The following is a 22,086-nucleotide window of genomic DNA, read 5'->3' on the forward strand; positions in this document are numbered from 1 at the left end:
CCGCGCCTGGCCGTTAATTTGTATTTTTAATAGAGATGGGATTTCATCGTGTTGGCCAGGCTGGTCTCGAACTCCTGACCTCAGTGATCCACCTGCCTCAGCCTCCCAAATTGCTGGGATGACAGGCATGAGCCACTGCGCCCAACCTGTAATATCCTTCATAATAAACTAGTAAACATAAGTTAAGTATTTCCCTGAGTCCTGTGAGTCACTCTAGCGGATGATCAAGCCCAAGGAGAAGGCAGAAATTCTGGAGGCCCCGATTTGCAATTATCTGCGTGGATGACAGTCTTGTAGGACTGAGCCCTCAACCTGTGGAGTCAGACTTCAACTCCAGGCAGATAGTGTCAGAATTGAACCATAGGGCACCCTGCTGGTGTCGGAGAATTAGGGCACCCTGCTGGTGTCGGAGAATTGGGCAGTTTGGCAAAAACAAACAAACAAAAAAATCCACATCTGATCACTGATGTATTCTGTGTTGTGTTGTGTTGTGTTGTGTTGTGTTGTGTGTGTTGAAGGTGAGAGTAAGAATACAGTTTTGGCTGGGTGCAGTGGCTCACGCCTAGAATCCCAGCACTTTGGGAGGCCGAGGTGGGCAGACCACCTGAGGTTGGGAGTTTGAGACCAGCCTGGTCAACATCATGAAACCCCGTCTCTACTAAAAATGCAAAAAAAAAAAAAAAAAAATTAGCCAGGCAAGGTAGCACATGCCTGTAGTCCCAGCTACTTCGGAGGCTGAGGCACGAGAATCGCTTGAACCCAGGAGACAGAGGTTGCAGTGAGCTGGGATGGTGCCACTGCACTCCAGACTAGGCGACAGAGTGAGACTCTGTCTCAAAAAAAAGAAAAAACAAGAAAGGAAAAAAAGAAAACAGTTTGGCATTTCCTGTCTCTTACAGCGTGTACACACACAGCTCAGCACACACATGTGCTTGCACACGCATTTGATTCCAGTGCCCTCTGCACACTTGTGCATTTGGGTGCACCCTGTACCACTGGGTACAGCAGTCCCTTGGGGGAGGAGGGGTCCTGGCCAGGTAAGGCTCCTCCTCCTGCAGTTCACGGCCTGGTGGGGGGCTGTCCCTGCAGACGTCGATGAATGCCTGTCCAGCCCGTGTGTGAATGGCATCTGTCAGAACCTGGCTGGCTCCTACACCTGCAAATGTGCCCCTGGCAGCCGGCTGGACCCCTCTGGTACCATCTGTCTAGGTGAGCGGCCCCAGAGCCTGATGGCGTTCCAGAGGCTGGGCATCTGTGGGTCAGGTTGCAGGTGTGGGCTCGGCAGGTGAGACAGGTGACCCACCTTTTCTCCCCAGACAGCACCAAGGGCACCTGCTGGCTGAAGATCCAGGAGAACCGCTGTGAGGTGAACCTTCAGGGAGCCAGCCTACGGTCCGAGTGCTGCGCCACCCTCGGGGCAGCCTGGGGGAGCCCCTGCGAACGCTGCGAGATCGGTAACATCCTCCTCGGGGCCTCCCAGGCACCCACGGGAAAAGCCCTCAACAGGGCGGGTCCCCCCTGGGCCTGGCATGAGAGAATGACTCCGCTCTTCATTCTCGTTCTCCCAATTGCAGACCCTGCCTGTGCCCGGGGCTTTGCCCGGATGATGGGTGTCACCTGCGATGGTAACTCCCTGCCCGTGTCCAGCTCACCCCCTACTCCAGAGCCCGTACACAACCAGTTGCATCACCCCTATGGGTGCCACCTCCAGCCCCGCCCTGGAGTCTATTACGATGGGGACAGCCATTCTCCCTCCCTGGTCCCCAGGCCTTCTTGACAGTCCCCAATCCCTGTCCCCATCCCCTTCCTTCCTCCCCAAGGACAACTTGAGACCCCGGGGGAATGGCCAGCCAGCGCCCTTCCCCTCCCTGGACCCTCCGGCTTTCCCTCCTCCCTTACTTCCCGCCACCCAGATGTGAACGAGTGTGAGACCTTCCCCGGAGTCTGTCCCAACGGGCGTTGTGTCAACACTGCCGGGTCCTTCCGCTGCGAGTGTCCAGAGGGCCTGATGCTGGAAGCCTCGGGCCGGCTGTGCGTGGGTGAGTCCAGGCGAGGTCCGCACATGGGGCCACGCGTCCTTCCTTCGTTCCCTCCACCCACAGCGACTCTAGGAACAGGAGAGATTATTTTTTTTTTGAGACAGAGTCTCGCTTATGTCGCCTAGGCTGGAGTGCGGTGGCGCGATCTCAGCTCACTGCAACATCTGCCTCCTGGGTTCAAGCCATTCTCCTGCCTCAGCCTCCTGAGTAGCTAGGATTACAGGCACGCACCACCATGCCTGGCTAATTTTTGTATTTTTAGTAGAGACAAGGTTTCACCATGTTGGCCAGGCTGGTCTCGAACTCCTGACCTCAGGCAATCTGCCCGCCTCGGCCTCCCAAAGTGTTGGGATTACAGGCATGAGCCGCCGCACCCGGTCCGAATAGGAGAGATTTCAGGCATCCTTAGGGATCCTCCGCCTCCGGCTAGCACATCATGAAAGACATTTGGTTGGGTTTTTTTTCTTTCTTCTTTTTTCTTGAGACAGGGTGTCACTCTGTCACCCAGGCAGGAGTGCAGTGGCACAATCTCATCTCACTACAACTTGCACTTCCTGGGTTCAGCTGATTTTTGTACCTTGATCTCCTGAGCAGCTGAGACTACAGGTGTGCACCACCATACCCAGCTAATTTATTTCTTTATTGGTACTTTTGTTTGTTTGTTTGTTTGTTTAGTAGGGACAGGGTCTCACTATCTTGCCTAGGCTGGTCTCAAACTCCTGGCCTCAAGGGATCCCCCCACCTCAGCATCCCAGAGTGCTGGAATTCCAGCCAGGATTTATCTTTGAGGACGATTTTAGGTTCACAGCAAATATGAACACATAGCCCCCACCTCCACGCACGTACAGCCTCCTCCACTATCAACATCTTGCCCCAGGGTTAGAGGGTGCATTTGTTACGACGGATGAAACTACGCAGGTACATCATTGTCATCTCCAAGTCCATAGAGCACCTTAGGGTTTACCCTTGGTGTGTAGGACGTTCTGTGGGTTTGGACGAATGTATAATGACATACGTTTGCATAGTGGCTCACGCCTATAATCCCAGCACTTTGGGAGGTCAAGGTTGGCAAATCACTTGAGTTTGAGATCAGCTTGGCCAACGTGTAGAAACCGAGTCTCTATTAAAAAATACAAAAGTTAGGCCGAGCGTGGTGGCTCACTTCTGTAATCCCAGCACTTTGGGAAGCCGAGGCAGGCGGATCATGAGGTCAGGAGATTGAGACCATCCTGGCTAACACGGTGAAACCCTGTCTCTACTAAAAATCCAAAAAAAAAAAAAAAAATTAGCCAGGCGTAGTGGCGGGCGTCTGTAGTCCCAGCTGCTCAGGAGGCTGGGGCAGGAGAATGGCGTAAACCCGGGAGGCAGAGCTTACAGTGAGCCGAGATCCGGCCACTGCACTCCAGCCTGGGTGACAGAGCGAGACTCCGTCTCAAAAAAAAAAAAAAAAAAAAAAGCCTTAGTGGCCGGGCATGGTGGCTCATGCCTGTAATGCCAGCACTTTTGGGAGGCCGAGGCCGGTGGATTGCTTGAGGTCAAGAGTTCAAGACCCGCCTGGTTAACATGGTGAAACTCCATCTCTACTAAAATACAAAAATTAGCCGGGCGTGGTGGCGGGTGCCTGGAATCCCAGCTACTCGGCAGGCTGAGACGGGAGAATCGCTTGAACTCGGGAGGTGGAGGTTGCAGTGAGCTGAGATTGTGCCACTGCACCACAGCCTAGGGGACAGAGCGAGACTCTCTTAAAAAAAAAAAAAAAAAAAAAATTGGTCAGGCACAGTGGCTCATGCCTGTAATCACAGCACTGTGGGAGGCCGAGTTGGGCAGATCACTTGAGTTCAAGATCAGACTGGTCAACGTGGTGAAATCGAGTCTCTTCTAAAAAAAAAAAAAAAGTTAGCTGGGTGTGGTGGCACACGCCTGTAATCCCAGCTTCTCGGGAGGCTGAGGTGGGAGAATTGCTTGAACCTGGGAGGTGGAGGTTGTGGTGAGCTGAGATTGTGTCACTGCACTCCAGCCTGGGCGACAGAGCAAGACTATGTCTCAAAACAAATCAATCAACCAATGAATCAATCATTAAAAAAAATAAATGGATAGAGGGGCTTAGAACAGTTGTATAGAACAGTACACATAGTACCCTCCCAGGCAGTGCCTGCAGGAAGTCACCCCTTTTCACTCTGGCCCTCGACCTGACTGCATCCGGGAGAAAGTTTCCCATGAGAGTGACTGCGCGGCACGCCTGTCTCGCAGCGGGCACAGTGTGGCAGGGGTGGGGACGCAGTGACCGTTCTCTTGTGCAGATGTGAGATTGGAACCATGTTTCCTGCGATGGGACGAGGATGAGTGTGGGGTCGCCCTGCCTGGCAAGTACCGGATGGACGTCTGCTGCTGCTCCATTGGGGCCGCCTGGGGAGCTGAGTGCGAGGCCTGCCCGGATCCCGAGTCCTTGGAGTTCGCCAGCCTGTGCCCGCGGGGGCTGGGCTTTGCCAGCCGGGACTTCCTGTCTGGCCGGCCATTCTATAAAGGTGCGGTTAGGGAAGGGGTCAGGCCCCCGGAAGGATGGGGAGGGGCATGGCACAGGCAAAAGCCTGGAGATGGGAGGTGTGTTTGGGGAAAAGGGGATGTGGGCAAGGCCGGGCATGAAGAACCCAGGGAGGGCTTGGTGTATGGATCCCAAGCTTGGGGACATCAGGGTGATTTGATGCCCCTGTACTTCAGATGTGAATGAATGCAAGGTGTTCCCTGGCCTCTGCACGCACGGTACCTGCAGAAACACGGTGGGCAGCTTCCACTGTGCCTGTGCAGGGGGCTTCGCCCTGGATGCCCAAGAATGGAACTGCACAGGTAGGTGCCACCTCTGCCTCTTGGAGAGAGCGTGATCCTCGGCAGGGATCGGGGCCTTGAATAAAATGTAGAGACAATGCCCATTTTTCTTTTTCTTCTTCTTTCTTTCTTCCTCTTCCTCTTCCTTCTTCTCCTTCTCCTTCTCTTTCTCGTTCTTCTTTTTTGAGATGGAGTTTTACTCTTGTTGCCCAGGCTGGAGTGCAATGGCACGATCTCGGCTCACTCCAACCTCCGCCTCCCAGGTTCAAGAGATTCTCCTGCCTCAGCTTCCTGAGTAGCTGGGATTACAGGCGTGCACCACCATGCCTGGCTAATATTGTATTTTTCAAGAGAGATGGGGTTTCTCCATGTTGGTCAGGCTGATCTTGAACTCCCGACCTCAGGTGATCCACCCACCTCAGCCTCCCAAAGTGCTGGGATTACAGGCGTGCACCACCGTGCCCAGCGAGCACCTGTTCTTTAGGCACTTCTTGTGTCTGCCTCTGTGCAGTGTGACCTAGGGCAGGTGATTGCCCTCCTTGGGCTGCAGGGACCCTGACTATAAAAGAAGGGACTGGGCCAGGCGCGATGGATCACACCTGTAATCCCAGCACTTTGGGAGGCCAAAGTGAGTGGATCACTTGAGGTCAGGAGTTCGAGACCAGCCTGGCCAACATGGCAATACCCTGTCTCTACTAAAAGTACAAAAAGTAGCTGAGTGTGGTGGCGGGCACCTGTAATCCCAGTTACTTGTGAGGCTGAGGCAGGAGAATCACTTGAACCCAGGAGGCGGAGGTTACAGTAAGCCAAGATCATGCCATTGCACTCTAGCCTGGATGACAGAACGAGACTGCATCTCAAAAATAAATAAATAAGTAAATAAAACATAAAAGAAGGGGCTGGCAAAAGTGAACTTTAGGGCCGGCCTGGTGGCTCACGCCTGTAATCCCAGCACTTTTGGAGGCCAAAGTGGGAGGATTGCTTGAGCCCAAGAGTTTGAGACTAGCCTGGGTAACACAGCAAGACCTCCATCTCTGCAACAAATAAAAAAATTATTATTGCATTAACTGTAGTCCCAGCTACTCGAGAGGCTGAGGCAGAAGGATCCCTTGAGCCCCCGGGAGGTTGAGGCTGCAGTGAGCTGTGATCACACCGCTGCACTCCAGCCTGGGTGACAGAGCAAGACCCTGTCCCTGAAAAAACAGACAGGCTGTGTGCGGTGGCTCATGCCTATCACCCTAGCACTTTGGAAGGCCGAGGTGGGTGGATTGCTTTAGGTCAGGAGTTCGAGCACAGGCTGGCCCACATGGTGAAACCCCATCTTACTAAAAGTACAAAATTAGTCGGGCACAGTGGTGCATGCCTGTAGTCCCAGCTACTCGGGAGACTGAGGCAGGAGAATCGCTTGATCCTGGGAGGCAGAGGTTGCAGTGAGCCGAGTCTGCATCACTGCACTGCAGCCCGGGTGACAGAGCGAGACTGTCTCTAAAAAAATAAATAAATAAATAAATAAATAAATAAGTAATAAAAATAAAACAAAATAAAACAAACAAATCTACCACCAAAATAAAGACAATGGAGAGCTCCGGGCTGTGAGAAAATTCCCTGCCCTTGTCATGTTTAGTTCCGGGTCCCTCCATTTCCTCAGCTCCTTTTCGGAGCTTCTGTTCCACCTGTCGTATCTACAGATTTGATGACCCCCTCCGGCACCCCATCGTGTCTGCATCCAGGGACCCCGCCCCTCTTGGCCTGTGCCTCCTTATGTCTGCAGACAGGCTTCCTCTAGCCCACACCCCCATGAAAGGACAGAGACCCCTCTGCCTTGTGCCCCGTGATGCGGCACACACAGCCCCTCCAGCCTCTGCCTCCTCTCCCTACAGATATTGACGAGTGTCGCATCTCCTCTGACCTCTGCGGCCAGGGCGCCTGCGTCAACACCCCAGGCAGCTTTGAGTGCGAGTGTTTTCCCGGCTACGAGAGCGGCTTCATGCTGATGAAGGATTGCATGGGTTGGTGACTGCCGGGCAGGGGTGTGGTGGGCGCCCTGGGCAGGGTGGGCGTTGAGGAGACGGAGGGTGCGGACCGGTGGGGACGGCTGTTGCTATGTGGACGTGGATGGAGGGGGCAGGAGGAGGGAGGAGCTGCAAATTAGCTGGGTTGCGGTGAGTCTGGGGTCCATGAGGCATCGTCCTTAAGAGAGAGACCTGGGGGCTGAGACCTGGGGGTGGCCGGCACACTGGGGTGGGTGAGGTCTCCCAGGGAGGGCGTGTAGCTGGGGTAGAGGACAGGGCCCCTCAGAGAAGCCTGGGAAATACTGCCAGTTACAAGGCCTCTCGTCCCCGTCATTGTCTTTGTTATTCATTTGATGAGCATTTCACCTGCATCCTCTGAGCTAGAGGCACTGCAGGGAGCTCCAGCTCCAGGGAGCCCTCTTTCCTTGGAGCTCACAGCCTAACAGGAAGACAGACATGAATAACATGAATCACTGAGGAAATGCAAAATTGGGCCAGGTGCGGTGGCCCTCGCCTGTAATCCCAGCACTTTGAGAGGCCGAGGCAGTAGGATTGCTTGAGTCCAGGAGTTCGAGTCCTGGGCAACAGAGCAAGACCCTCTCGCTACAAAATTTTTAAAAAATTAGCTGGGCATGGTGGCACATGCCACTCGGGAGGCTGAGAAGGGAGGATCCCTTGAGCCCAGGAAGTTGAGGCTACAGTGAACCATGATTGCACTTCTGCGCTCCAGCCTGGGTGATAGAGTGAGACCCTGTCATAAGAAAGAGGAAAGAAAGAAGAAAGAAAGAGAGAAGGAAGGAAGGAAGGGAAAGAAAGAAACAAAGAAAGAAGGAAGGAAGGAAGGAAAAAGAAAAACCCAGGCAAAGTGGTTCATGCCTGTAATCCCAGCACTTTGGGAGGCCGAGGTGGACAGATTTCCTGAGTTTAGGAGTTCAAAACCAGCCTGGGCAACATGGTGAAACCCCATCTCTATTAAAATACAAAAAATTAACTCGGTGTGTTGGCGGGTGCCTGTAGTCCCAGCTACTCGGGAGACTGAGGAGAATTGCTTGAACCCAGGAGGTGGAGGTTGCAGTGAGCTGAGATCGCACCACTGCACTCCAGCCTGGGCGACAGAGCGAGACTCTGTCTCCAAATTTAAAAAAAAAAAAAAAAGAAAGAAAGAAAGAAAAGAAAAAAATGCAAAATTGCCACTGTCAGAAGCACTTAAAAAGGCCACATGGTCTGATGAGAGATGGCTGAGACAGGATTGCTTGAGGCCAGGAGTTCAAGACCAGCTTGGTCAACATAAAGAGGCCTCATCTCTACACAAAATTGAAAAATTAGCAGGGCGTGGTGGCGCCTGCCTGTAGTCCCAGCTGCTCAGGAGGCTGAGGTTGGAGGATAGTTTGAACCCGGGAGGTGGAGGCTGTAATGAGCTGTGATCGTGTCACTGCACTCCAGCCTGGGTGACAGTGTGAAAATCTGTCTCAAAAATAAACAAAAACATAAAAGGCTGGACTCAGTGGCTCACACCTGTAATCCCAGCAATTTGGGAGGCCGAGGCGGTTGAATTGCTTGAGGTCAGGATTTCGAGACCAGCCTGACCAACAGGGTGAAACGCTGTCTCTACTAAAAATACAAAAATTACCTGGGCTTGGTGATGCATGCCTGTAATCCCAGCTACTTGGGAGGCTGAGGCAGGAGAATTGCATGAACCCAGGAGGCAGAGGTTGCAGGGAACCGACATGGTGCCACTGCACTCCAGCTTGGGCAACAGAGCAAGACTCCGTCTCAAAAACAACAACAAAACAAAAAAAAAAAAAAAAAAGGAAAAAAAGAAAGAAAGAATGCAGTAGTGGTGAACAGGGTGAAGACACTGGAGAACAGCATGTGCAAAGGCCCTGGGGTGGGCCTGAGGAATGGAAGGATGCCTCTGTGGCTTAAGAGTGATGAGGCCGTGGTGAGGCTGCCTGCTCCCTGCCCTGAGTCCTGGCAGGACTGAGCCTCAGCTTTCTGGCATGTCCTGCGGGGAGTGGAGGAGGAAAGACGGCTCCCTGGAGCTGGAGCTCCCTGCAGTGCCTCTAGCTCAGAGGATGCACGTGAAATGCTCATCAAATGAATAACAAAGTTAATGATGGCACTTCTTAGTGCCTTTTCTAGCGGCACCAAGAGTGTCAACTTCATGGCCTTTGTTCTTCTGAGAATCTCAGCCTCCCTCCCTATCTGGCTGGTCTCTGCTCCTGGTGCAGACCCCACTCCCCTGGGTCATCCCAGCCCGGAGCCCCCAGGCTCTCCTGGCTCCCGCTGGGGTGAAGGGGGCTGGGGAGGTGGTGGGGAGAAGCCAGCATGAGCCTGATCGCCCCCTCCCTGTGTCAGCACCTTCACACCGCTCTCTCTTTCCACACAAACCTTCAGACGTGGACGAGTGTGCAAGGGACCCACTGCTCTGCCGGGGAGGCACTTGCAGCAACACAGATGGGAGCTACAAGTGCCAGTGTCCCCCTGGGCACGAGCTGACGGCCGAGGGCACTGCCTGTGAGGGTGAGTGTGCATCCGGGTGTGCGAGTGTGAGTGTGAGCCCGTGTGTGTGAAAATGAGTGAGTGTCAGGTGAATGTGGGCCAGATGAGTGAGAGGGTGGGCATGTGTATCTGTCTCCCTGAGGCCAGTGTGTGAGTGTGCAAGTGTGTGTCAGTGTGTACCTGTGTGTGGAAGTGGGTTTATATGCAAGATGGCGGGAGTGTGTGTGTCTAGATGAACACGCACATGCATGAGTGTCTGTACAACGGCAGGCGTTTGTGCATCTGTGTGACTGTGTGTGTATCTGTACAATGGGGAGTGTTTGCATGTGAGTAGGTGTGAGTGTGTGTGTGCATCTGTGTGAACACACAAGACGGTTTGAGTGTGTATTTGGCTATGAATGTATCCACCAAGGGCAAGTGTGTTTGCGTGTGTGTGTGTGTGTTTAATTTTGTTTTGTTTGACACAGGGTCCCAGTCTGTTGTCCAGTCTGGGCTGCAGTGGCACAATCACAGCTCACTGCAGCCTCCACCTCCTGGGCTCAGGTGATCCTCCCACCTCAGCCTCCCAAGTAGGTGGAACTACAGACATGCGCCACCATGCCTGGCTTATTTATTTATTTATTTTTTGAGATGGAGTCTCACTCTGTTGCCCAGGCTGGAGTGCAGTGGCAAGCTCCGCCTCCTGGGCTCACGCCATTCTCCTGCCTCAGCCTCTCAAGGAACTGGGACTACAGGTGCCCACCACCACACTCAGCTAATTTTTTTTTGGATATTTAGTTAGAGACGGGGTTTCACCGTGTTATCCAAGATGATCTCAATCTCCTGACCTCATGATCCGCCTGCCTCGGCCTCCCAAAGTGCTGGGATTACAGGCGTGAGCCACCGCGCCCGGCCATGCCTGGCTAATTTCTGAGCAGTTGTGTTTGTAAGTCTGTGTGCGCGTGTGCAAGAGAATGTGATGTGTAGTTGGATGCAAATGCATGTTTATAAAGGGAGGTGTGTCTGTGTGTGAGTGGGTGTGAGGATGTGTTTGTGAGTGGGTCTGTGTGGGTGTACCTCTGGGTGTGGCTGTCTGGGTGTGGACGTGTGTTTGTGCAAGGACAGGTATGTTTGAAGGTGTGTTTATGTGTGTCTGAGTGTGCACATGGGTGTGTTTGTGTGTGTGTGTTTGTGCATGTGGGTGTTTGTGTGTCTGTGTGTGCCCCGGGTGTGGATGTGTCTTTACACACGGGTGAGCGTATTTGTATGCATGTGGATATAAGGTGTGTTGTGAATTTAGGAGTGTGCCCCTGAGTGTGAGTGTGTATCTGAGTGTGCCTGTGTGTATCTGTTAAGGGCGAGTGTGTTCACACGTGAGTGGGTGCCGGGGTGTGTTTGTGAGTCTGTGTGAGCAGGCACGTGTGGTGTGTATCTGGGTGTCTGTGTTTATAGGAGAGTGTGTGTATTTGCATGTGAGTGAATGCGAGTGTACGGACAGGCACATGCAGGGCTGTGCCAATGTCGGCAGTGTGAGCTGCTTAGCGTGCATGTGTGTCTCACGTGTGCCCCAGTGTGTCTCACGGTCACACAGACGGCAGATGGGGCACAGGCCTGTCTTTCATCTGCACTCCCCCACAGACATCGATGAGTGCTCCCTGAGGGATGGCCTGTGTCCCCACGGCCACTGTGTCAATGTCATCGGTGCCTTCCAGTGCTCCTGCCACGCCGGCTTCCAGGGCACGCCTGACCGCCAAGGCTGCGTGGGTGAGACTGTGCCCACCTGCTGGGCCCTGGGCACCAACCGCATCCCCAGCCATAGTGGCAGCCCCTCCTGTCCTCAACTCCACTCTGCTCCCACCCCCAAACCAGCCCCCTCCCCCCAGCCCCAGCCCCTGTCTGCCCTGCATCCTGCAGACATCAACGAATGCCGAGTCCGGAATGGTGGGTGTGACGTGTACTGTATTAACACTGAGGGCAGCTACCGGTGCAGCTGTGGGCAGGGCTACTCGCTGATGCCCGACGGAAGGGCATGTGCAGGTAGGTGGGCACAACCTCTTCCCACTGCCTGGCGTGGGGAGTGAGGAGGAGGTGCTGGCCGGGTCCTACACTGGCCCAGAGCCCAGCACAGCGTAGTGAAGCCAACCAGACCCAAGGCACCCCCTGCTTGGCTTGTGGTCCTGGCCCCAGGCAGGCTGCTCACCCTGTGGGAGAGCCCCTGGGGTTTTTGCAGAGGAGGGTGAATAAGGTGGAAAACAAACTCAGAACTGCCTGAGCGCCCCCAGACTGCTTGAGTGACCATCGCTGTCCTCACCTGGCTACAGGTCCTGGGGCCTGGGGAGCAGATGTGTACTGGGTGGTCTATCAGGGCAAAGCTAAGCACAGTCCCCAACCCTGTTCCCCCAGACGTGGATGAGTGTGAAGAGAACCCCAGTGTTTGTGACCAAGGCCACTGCACCAACGTGCTGGGGGGTCACCGCTGCCTGTGCTATGATGGCTACGTGGCCACGCCAGACATGAGGACATGCGTTGGTGAGGAGCCGGGATGGTGGGGTGGAGGAGGTGGTGTCAGAATTCACACGCCAGGTCTTCCACAAGGTGGTACATAGGCATGACAATGACAAATGCCGGACCCCACCCCTGCCATTCACGGGTAGGGAGATGCGGTTTTGTAACAGCACTTGGTTTTCCACTTAAGCGTCCCCAGTATCCCAAGTCTGCTTCCCAAAGCCCATGAGATCCCATTTATGGAACAGAAGCAGAATTCCCCAAACCTTGCTGTTTTAAATGGCGTTTTTTTTTTTTTTTTTTTTTTTTTTTGAGACGGAGTCTCGCTCTGTCGCCCAGGCTGGAGTGCAGTGGCGCAATCTCGGCTCACTGCAAGCTCCGCCTCCCGGGTTCACGCCATTCTCCTGCCTCAGCCTCCCGAGTAGCTGGGACTACAGGCGCCCACCACTGCGCCCGGCTAATTTTTTTCTATTTTTAGTAGAGACGGGGTTTCACCATGGTCTCGATCTCCTGACCTTGTGATCCGCCCGCCTCGGCCTCCCAAAGTGCTGGGATTACAGGCGTGAGCCACCGCGCCCGGCTTAAATGGCGTTTTTTAATACGACATATGCTACACCTATCGGAGGATCGTGTCCTGTTCGAGGTCTGTGCGTTACGATCGCCGAAGACAAAGGGGTTTCTGGCAGAGGACAGTGGACAAGGCAGGAAAGAGACTCAGAACTGTGTTCTCTAAGGTGGCGATTGCTGTCCTCACCCAGCTACAGGTTGTCCTGTTGTGTGCTGGGTGCCCCATCGGGAAAAAGCTGAGGCCAGCCTGTGGAAGTTCCAGGAAGTAACAATGTAACTCCCGGCCAAGAAACCAAGTGAAGCTTAAAGAGCTTAGAGTGTTCCAGTTTATAGGAGTCTCAGAGAGCAAGCATGTCTCAGCGATGGGCCTTGTGAACAAATACATTTAGGGAATGCGTTCTGCTCCATGCCCCTGTTGCAGATCCACTGTGCATATTGGCATAAAGGCTCTGAAAAGTCCTGCAGGAGGAAACCCTGGTTAGCTTTGTGGATCTCAGCCTTCTCTAAATGTATTTGACCATAAAATACTTTTGGAAACACATTCCTGGTGTGTTGTTTGGAATGTGCACTGTGAAAGGCTCACAGAACACTCCCGATTACCCAGTAGTGGACGCAGAGGGAGCTCCCCGCCCCTGGAGAAAAGAAAACGAGTCCTAGCAGAGAGGACCTGTGTGGCGGGACAGTCAGGAATGCTGGGGGTCTCCCTCCCACCCTCACCCACTTCCTCTCCCGTCACCCCTGCACCCAGTCCTCAGACCTCATGCTTTCTTCCCCAACAGATGTGGATGAGTGCGACCTGAACCCTCACATCTGCCTCCACGGGGACTGCGAGAACACGAAGGGTTCCTTTGTCTGCCACTGTCAGCTGGGCTACATGGTCAGGAAGGGGGCCACGGGCTGCTCTGGTGAGCCAGCGGTCAGCAGTGCAGGCAGAGAAGACTCCCCGGGGCCATTTTGGGAATCATGCAGATTCATGCCGAGCACAGCCAGAGTTCATGCTCATAGATTTCCACGGATGGCTTCTTGTGTTAAAGCAAGAGCAGAGTCCCGAACAGTGCCCTGGGAATCCCCTGAACAGCTCAGGAGGGGAAGCCCCACGTGTCTGCTGCGGCATTTCTGAAAGGCAAATCCCTGATAATTTGAGGCAATACAGGGATGAACGCTTAAACATTTGAATAGTGACTGTGTTAGTTCCCTGTGGTTGCCGTAACAAATGATCACACAATTGGTGGCTTAGAAATTGATTCTCGGGGCCGGGCGCGGTGGCTCACGCCTGTAATCCCAGCACTTTGGGAGGCCGAGGCGGGCAGATCACCTGAGGTTAGGAGTTCAAGACCAGCCTGGTCAACATGGTGAAACCCCATCTTTACTAAAAATACAAAAATTAGCCAGGCATGGTAATCCCAGCTGCTTGGGAGGCTGAGGCAGGAGAATTGTTTGAACCCGGGAGGCAGAGGTGGCAGTGAGCCAAGATAGCACCACTGCACTCCAGCCTGGGCAACAGAGTGAGACCCCATCTCAAAAGAAAAAAAGTAAATTGATTCTCCACCTGGCACGGTGGCTCACTCTTATAATCCCAGCACTTTGGGAGGCTAAGGCGGGAGGATTGCTTGAGCCCGTGGGTTCGAGACCAGCCTGGGTGACATGGATACATCACAACATGGCCATATGGCAACATTAATAGAGACAACAATCCCATCTCTATTAAAAATTTTAAAAATTAGTCTGGGCAGGGTAACTCACACCTGTAATCCCAGCACTTTGGGAGGTCGAGGTAGGTGGATTACCTGAGGTCAGGAGTTTGAGACCAGCCTGGCCAACATGGTGAAACCCCGTCTCTACTAAAAACACAAAATTAGCTGGGCGTGGTGGCGCATGCCTATAATCTCAGCTACTTGGGAGGCTGAGGCAGGAGAATCGCTTGAATCCGGGAGGTGGAGGTTGTAGTGAGCCGAGATCATACCACTGCACTCCAGCTTGGGCCACAGAGCAAAACTCCATCTCAAAAAGAAAAACCAAAACTTGTTTTTTAATTAAAAAGAAATGTATTCTCCTTCTAGAATCATAGTTCTGGAAGTCAGAAATCTGAAATCAAGGTGTCTACAGGGTTAGTACCTTCTTGGGGCTCAGAGGGAGAACCTGTTCCATGCCTCCTTGGTGTTCCTCAGCTTGTAGACGTGTCATTCATGTTTCTTTCTCCATCTTCACAAGGCCTTCTTCTCTCTGTGTATCTATTCTTTAAAATCTTTCATTTTTTACATTATTTATTTATTCTGAGATAGTGTCTCACTCTGTCTCCCAGGCTGGAGTGCAGTGACGCAATCATAGCTCACTGCAGCCTCCACCTCTCCGGGCTCAGGTGATCTTCCCACCTCAGCCTCCCACACGTGCCATCACACTCAGCTAATTTTTTTTTTTTTTTTTTTTGTAGAGATAGTGTTTTACTATGTCACTCGGGTTGGTCTTGAACTCCTGGACTCAAGTAATCCTCTTGCCTCAGCCTCCCAATTTATTGGGATTACAGGCACGAGTCACTGCACCCAATAGTATCTAATTTGTAAAGATGAGGTCTGGCCGTGTCGCCCAGGCTATAGTGCAGTGGTGTGATCATAGCTCATGAACTGGTTCATAGCCTTACATTCCTGGGTTCAAGCAATCCTCCCAGCCTCAGCCTCCCGAGTAGCTGGGACTATATGTGCATGCCACCATGCCGGGCTAATTTTTTAAAAAGTTTTTGTTGATCAGGCATGGTGACTCATTTCTGTAATGCCAGCACTTTGGGAGGTTGAGGTGGAAGGATTCTTGAGCTCAGGAGTTTGAGACAAAAATTTTAAAAATTAGCCAGGCATGCTGGCGCTCACCTGTAGTCTTAGCTACTCAGGAGGCTGAGGCTGGAGGATTGCTTAAGACCAGGAGATCCAGGCAGCAGTGAGCTAGACTGCACCACTGCACGGTGCTCCAGCTGGGGTAACAGAGTGAAACCATGCCTCGGGGAGGGGGAAGAAAAAGGTGTTTTGTAGAAACAGGTTCTCACTACGTTGCCCAACCTGGTCTCAAACTCTTTGCCTCAAGTGATGCTCCCACCTTGGCCTCCCGAGTAGCTGGGATTATAGATGTAAGTCATTGCATCTGGCTACACAGCCAGTCACTGGTCTTAGAAGAACACCAGTCACTGGACCGGAGCCTACCTTAATCCAGGATGACCTCATCTTAACTTAATTACATCTACGAAGACCCTGTTTCCAAATAAGGTCACATTCACGGGTTTCAGGGTTTAGGACTTGAACATACCTTTTAAGGGGACACAATTCTATCCACTCCAGTTAGATGGTTATTTTAATGTGTATTAGAAACAAATGTTACACAACACAGCATCAAGCTCATGACTTCTTAGAGGTTGTTGATGTGGATCCAAAATTGTCTTTTAAAACATGATTTATGTCAGCGAGAACAGGAGTGTGGTAAAGAAATGTTTAGTTATAGTAGCTCACCCAGATTTAACATGGCAGAGACCGTAAGGGTGATGCAGAATTGCCTCTGGATTGGAAATGCTGGTGGACAGGGAAATCCTGGCTTGGAAAGGGGGCGTGTTCATCCGGACAGTCACTTGTTTTTTTTTTTTGTTTGTTTTTGTTTCATTTGTTTGTTTGTTTTCAGACGGAGTCTCGCTCTGTTGCCCAGGCTGGAGTGCAGTGGTGTGATCTCTGCCCACTGCAAGCTCTGCCTCCTGGGTTCACACCATTCTCCTGCCTCAGCCTCCTGAGTAGCTGGGACTACAGGCGCCCACCACCACGCACAGCTAATTTTTGTATTTTTAGTAGAGACAGGGTTTCACCGTGTTAGCCAAGATGGTCTTGATCTCCTGACCTCATGATCTGCCCGCCTCAGCCTCCCAAAGCGCTGGGATTACAGGCGTGAGCCACCGTGCCCAGCCGGACAGTCACTCTTAATATCTACCCCAAGTCTTTCATGCTGCTGTTTCAGACCATTTCTGAGGGCTGCTGAGAGTCACGTCTGTTAGGTTTGGGGGTTTTCCTCTCGGGCTCTGGGTAAAGATGGAAGCTCCCCCAGTGGAGGGGAGGAGGCTTTCTGGACCAGCTCTCCCCTAGAGAGGAAGAGTCCCTGCCCGTTCAGCTGCTATTGCATCGAGGCTTTCCTTCTGTGACTGGGTCTCGGCGTTGTGCCTCCTCTCCCTTTAGATGTGGATGAATGCGAGGTTGGAGGACACAACTGTGACAGTCATGCCTCCTGTCTCAACATCCCAGGGAGTTTCAGCTGTAGGTGCCTGCCAGGCTGGGAGGGGCATGGCTTCGAATGTCATGGTGAGTACCTGGGGGCAGGAAATCGGGCAAAGCAGAAGAGGTAGGTGAGGGACAAGACAGTGGGAGGGTGGGGTGTGGGGGTGTCTGCAGGGGGGCAGTCAGGGTTGGAGGATTGAAGAGTCTTTCTCCCTCTGCCCCCCACATGCATACGCCATGGGGTGGGGGGCCTGGGCTCCGTCTCCTGCAGACCTGGATGAATGCGTCTCCCAGGAGCACCGATGCAGCCCAAAAGGTGACTGTCTCAATGTCCCTGGCTCCTACCGCTGCACCTGCCGCCAGGGCTTTACCGGGGATGGCTTCTCCTGCGAAGGTGAGATTAGGGGGTGGGAGGGCAGGGGCCCTAGAGGGACAGCCAGGGGTCTGAATTCACGGTGGCTGCCATGGTCACTCAACCTCCTGACTCTTTCTGACTCACTCATCGCTCCATGGGTGCTGGAGAGGCTGTGTCCTCGGCCCAGGGGCTGCTACTGCCGCCCACGGCTCCCTTGAACCCCTAAGTGCATGAGACATTTCCTTCCTGGCTGCTCTCCTCCCTGGATCCGGAGTGACTGGGTGCCCTCTCTGGGTTCCGAGAGTCCAGACCACCTCTCCCCTCCCTGACCCTGCTTTGGTCACTTACCTCCCACCCCATGTCAGGGACTGAGTCCCCAGGGCTACTTGCCTGGGACTCTGGCTGACAGTGAAGTGTTGCAGTGACTGGGGCCTCCCACCCACCCTGCGTGGGTCCGGGTCCACCAGTCTCCAGTCCTCCGAATCTTGGGACCCCTCAGACAGAGACGAATGTGCCGAGAACGTGGACCTCTGTGACAATGGGCAGTGCCTCAATGCGCCCGGCGGGTACCGCTGCGAATGTGAGATGGGCTTTGACCCCACTGAGGACCACTGGGCCTGCCAGGGTGAGGCCGGGCCCGGCAGGGCCGAGGACAGAGTGGGTGGGTCCCTGCCGCAGACTTTGGGTGGGGCAGGCTGACCCAGGGTCCCCGCAGATGTGGACGAGTGTGCGCAAGGGAACCTCTGTGCATTTGGGAGCTGTGAGAACCTGCCTGGAATGTTCCGCTGCATCTGTGATGGTGGCTACGAACTGGACCGAGGGGGTGGCAACTGCACAGGTGTGAGGTCATCTGGGCTGGAAGGAGGGAAGAGAGAGCAGGAGCTGGGGCAGGGGACGTGGCTCGCTCCCTCACTGCCCTCAGATCTCTTCTCAAGCATCCTCCCTTGGAGTCTTGCTGGGGGGTAGGGAGCACCTTGCCTGATGTCCCCATCATTTCCCGTTCCTGTTCCCCAGCTGAATAAGTTCAGTGATTGAAGTGGGCCCTCCACCCTAGCTGCCGAAAGGGTCTCCCACCTCTGTGTGTTTTAGAAATGGGTAGATGGTAAATATTTTTGGCTTTGCAGGCCACACAGTCAGTCTCTGTCATAATGATTCAACTCTGCCATTGTAGCTCAAAAGCAGCCACAGGCAATATGTAAATGAATGAATGTGGCCCCTGTACCAATAAAACTTTATTGACACACATAGGTGGTGGACTGGATTTGGCCTACAGATTGGAGTGTGCTAACCCATGGTTTGGAAGTATTTTCTATAGATGGGTTTTGGCTGGGTGTGGTGGCTCATGCCCATAATCTCAGCACTTTGGAAGGCTGAGGTGGGAGGATCACTCAAGGCCAGGAGTTGGAGACCAGCCTGAGCAACAAGCAAGACCCCATCTCTAAAAAGTAAAAATAAAAAATTAGCTGGGCATTGTGGTGCACACCTGTAGTCCCAGCGACTCCAAAGGCTGAGGCAGAAGGATTGCTTGAACCCAGGAGTCTGAGGCCGCAGTAAGCCATGATTGCGCAACTGCACTCCAGCCTGGTCAACACAGCAAGACCCTGTCTCTAAACATCAATAAATTAAGAAAATAAAATAGATATGGTTTTCATATGTTGACTGCATGGAACCCAGGGCAGGTAGAGTTCAACGAGCAAAACTCTGCCAAGCAGAACAGAGCAGGAGAAGGAATGGGATTGGAGGAGACAGGGCAGACTGGAGGTTCCTGTCCCATTAGGTTTCTTCCCAGGGACTGACATGACATTGTCCCCTGGTGCCCAGAAGTTGACCTTGAGTGAGGACTGCAGCTTCCCAGAATGAAGCCAGGAGGGAGGGGGGCCGAGGCAGGGCTCCCTGCTGAGGACTGCGCCTCCTTCCCACAGACATTAACGAGTGTGCAGACCCAGTAAACTGCATTAATGGCGTGTGCGTTAACACCCCCGGCAGCTACCTCTGCAGCTGCCCCCAGGATTTTGAGCTGAACCCCAGCGGAGTGGGCTGCGTGGGTGAGTCCATGCTCAGCTCCAGATCAGGGTTCTGGGGTCAGCAGAAGTGGGTGGGATTGCCCCCTGGGTTAACTCAGATGTCAGCGTGTTCAAATCTACCTGCTCCTGACAAACGGGACATCTGCTGGTCTCCCGCAAGAGCGGTTGTCCCTGTCACCCGTTGAAATAGACACATGCATGCACACGCACACGTGCGGCTTTCCCCCTGACACCTGCTAACCATCCCCTTCTGCCTGTTCAGACACTCGGGCTGGGAACTGTTTCCTGGAGACGCATGACCGAGGGGACGGTGGCATTTCCTGCAGTGCTGAGATCGGAGCTGGTGTCACCCGGGCTTCCTGCTGTTGTTCCCTGGGCCGGGCTTGGGGCAATCCCTGCGAGCTGTGCCCAGTGGCCAACACCAGTGAGTCCCTGTGGGGGCGTTGAGCACCGTGGCCTGAGCCACCGAGACCCGGGAGCTTAGGGGGTCATCTCTGCTAAGGGGAGGTGGGGCTTAGGCAACAGGAAAACCAAGAACTGTGGAAGGAGAGGGGCTCATCCTGGGTCATACAGTGTACTCTTGGCTGGGTCTCTCTCCAAGGCTGCTTTCTGTAAATTCTGTGTTTGTAGTCACTTGATCACTCAGTCAGTCAACAAACACTGAGAGTTCCTCTGTGTCATGTGCTGGGGGCTGAGGACTCGGAGAAGGATGAGCCACAGCCTCTGCACACTGCTTCTCCCTCACTCTTAAACCAAGTTTCAGGACTATGAGAGTAGAGCTGTCCTAAGGGTTTTCTTTGAGGCATAGCCATAGCTCAGGAGAAAGCTGTGGGGAAGAGAAAGCTGTGGGGAAGGCTTTCCAGGGGAGGAGGCGTGAGTGAGGTTTTGAAGGATGTGTAGGAGTTTTCCTAGCAGAGTAGGGGGAATGATGTGCAATGCAGTGAGAACAGTATGGGCAAAGTCCTCAGGTGTGAAATAGGGAGGTACCTGTCCACCTATTCACGTGTGTGCGTGTGTGAATGTCCAGGGTCTTCCTTGCATGGGGAAAACTTGCAGTTACACTAGGATATGGTTTTGGATCAGAAGGAATCATCTTCTCTCCTTCCTGCCCCCAGCCACTACCATGTAACTCTGCTCACATGTTGAATGGGAACCCACCTTTACACACACACGCACACACACAAGCAGCCCCAGGACTGGCCAAAGTCCCTTGGCCCTAAGAGGCTAAAGAGATATGGGGATATAGTTAGTACAGTAGAAGGATGGGAGCCCACTGTTGTGCCCTTTTCACGCTTCCTGCTGTTGCTCCCCTGTTTCCCCTAAGTTTTGCCCCAATACTCCACCTCACAGGAGCCTGTTTCCCTTACAGCTGAGTACAGAACCCTGTGCCCGGGTGGTGAGGGCTTCCGGCCTAACCCCATCACTGTCATTCTGGAAGGTGAGTTCCTGGCAGACCATCCATCCATCTCTCTGCCTAAAGACTGACTTTTCTCTCATCCCCATCTCACCAAAGTGCAGAATTGAGCAGTTTTGTCCTGGGATGGGGCAAATCTTTACACCTGGACGCTGGGCAGCAGGACCACACTATGCTTTTAGTTTGTGTTGAATTTTTTTATCTGTTCTTTCAGCCATTTCTTCCACTTGTTGGTATATTGATCTTTTCATTTGTCCTCCATCTTTCCATTCATCCTCCATCCTTCTGTCCATTTATCCTTCCATCCACCCATCCTTCCACCCATCCTTCCATGCATCCATCCATCCATCCATCCTTCCTTCCTTCCTTCCATCCATCCATCCATCGATCCATCCATCCATCCATCCATCCATCCATCCATCCATCCATCCTTCCTTCCATCCATCCATCCATCGATCCTTCCTTCTTTCCTTCCTTCCATCCATCCATCCATCCTTCCATCCATCCTTCCATCCATCCATTCATCCATCTATCCATCCATCCATCCTTCTGCCCATTTTTTCCATCCATCCATACATACATACATCCTTCCATCCAGTCATCCTCCATGTACCCATTCATCCATTCTTCCTTCCATACTTCCATTCAACCATCCTCCATCTACCCATTCATCCATCCCTCACTCATCCCTCTCCTATCCTTTTATCCATCCATCTAGTCACCCATTCATCCCCTCTCCTTCATCTGTACCCCATTCTTTCATCCATCCCCAATCTTTCTGTCCATTCATCCTTCCATCCACCCATCCTTCCATCCATCCATCCATCATCCATCCATCCATCCCTCCTTTCACCCGACCATCCATCCATTCATCCATCCTTCTACTCATCCTTCCATCCATTCATCCTTCTACCCATCCAACCTCCTCCATCTACCCATTCATCTATCCTTCCTTCCATCCTTCCATCCAACTATCCTTTATCTACCCATTCATCCATCCTTCCATTCATCCATCCTTCCATCCATCCCTCCATCCTTCCATCCAACCATGCTCCATTCACCCATTCATCCATTCATCACTCATCCCTCTGCTATCCTTGTATGCATCCATTCACTCATCCATCCATCCCCATCCTTCATCTAGCCCCCATTCATCCATCCATTAACCTATTTCCCACTTTTCCATCCATCCATCTCCCACCCACCTATCTCTCATTTTTCTATCCATCTACTCACCCATCCATCTATCCCCCATTCACCCATCCATCCTCAATACATCCATCTATCCACTCATCCATCCACCCATTTGCCATCTAACCATTCTATTCCCCCCATTCATCCACCCTTCCATCCATCCTCTATCTGCCATCTGTTCATCCATTCATCCCCCATCCTCCATCCATCCATCATCCATCCATCCATCCATCCATCCATCCATCCATCCATCCATCCATCTACTTATCCACCCATTCACTCTTTTGTCTATCTACTCACCTATCCATCCACCTTCCTATCCATCCACCTTCCTATCCATCCACTTTCCTACCCATCCACCTTCCTACCCATCCACCTTCCTACCCATCCACCTTCCTATCCATCCACCTTCCTATCCATCCACTTTCCTACCC

The 22,086-nt window shown here is 53.0% G+C and overlaps 1 protein-coding gene across 1 annotated transcript in view; it reads left to right on the plus strand.

Annotated features, from left to right (window-relative positions):
* Positions 1–22,086, plus strand: part of FBN3 (fibrillin 3) — an 87,743-nt gene that overhangs the window by 22,165 nt on the left and 43,492 nt on the right. The window contains exons 18-36 of the mRNA XM_073017018.1: positions 1,090–1,209; positions 1,317–1,454; positions 1,575–1,625; positions 1,914–2,039; positions 4,340–4,564; positions 4,758–4,883; positions 6,743–6,871; positions 9,272–9,397; positions 10,994–11,119; positions 11,270–11,392; positions 11,759–11,884; positions 13,207–13,332; positions 16,627–16,749; positions 16,937–17,059; positions 17,520–17,645; positions 17,736–17,858; positions 18,943–19,065; positions 19,307–19,468; positions 20,414–20,482. Coding sequence (XP_072873119.1) covers positions 1,090–1,209; positions 1,317–1,454; positions 1,575–1,625; positions 1,914–2,039; positions 4,340–4,564; positions 4,758–4,883; positions 6,743–6,871; positions 9,272–9,397; positions 10,994–11,119; positions 11,270–11,392; positions 11,759–11,884; positions 13,207–13,332; positions 16,627–16,749; positions 16,937–17,059; positions 17,520–17,645; positions 17,736–17,858; positions 18,943–19,065; positions 19,307–19,468; positions 20,414–20,482 — 2,391 coding nt within the window. The remainder of the gene's footprint in view (positions 1–1,089; positions 1,210–1,316; positions 1,455–1,574; positions 1,626–1,913; positions 2,040–4,339; positions 4,565–4,757; positions 4,884–6,742; positions 6,872–9,271; positions 9,398–10,993; positions 11,120–11,269; positions 11,393–11,758; positions 11,885–13,206; positions 13,333–16,626; positions 16,750–16,936; positions 17,060–17,519; positions 17,646–17,735; positions 17,859–18,942; positions 19,066–19,306; positions 19,469–20,413; positions 20,483–22,086) is intronic.

This window comes from Chlorocebus sabaeus, chromosome 6, assembly GCF_047675955.1.
Source record: "Chlorocebus sabaeus isolate Y175 chromosome 6, mChlSab1.0.hap1, whole genome shotgun sequence".
NCBI classification, from domain to species: Eukaryota; Metazoa; Chordata; class Mammalia; order Primates; family Cercopithecidae; genus Chlorocebus; species Chlorocebus sabaeus.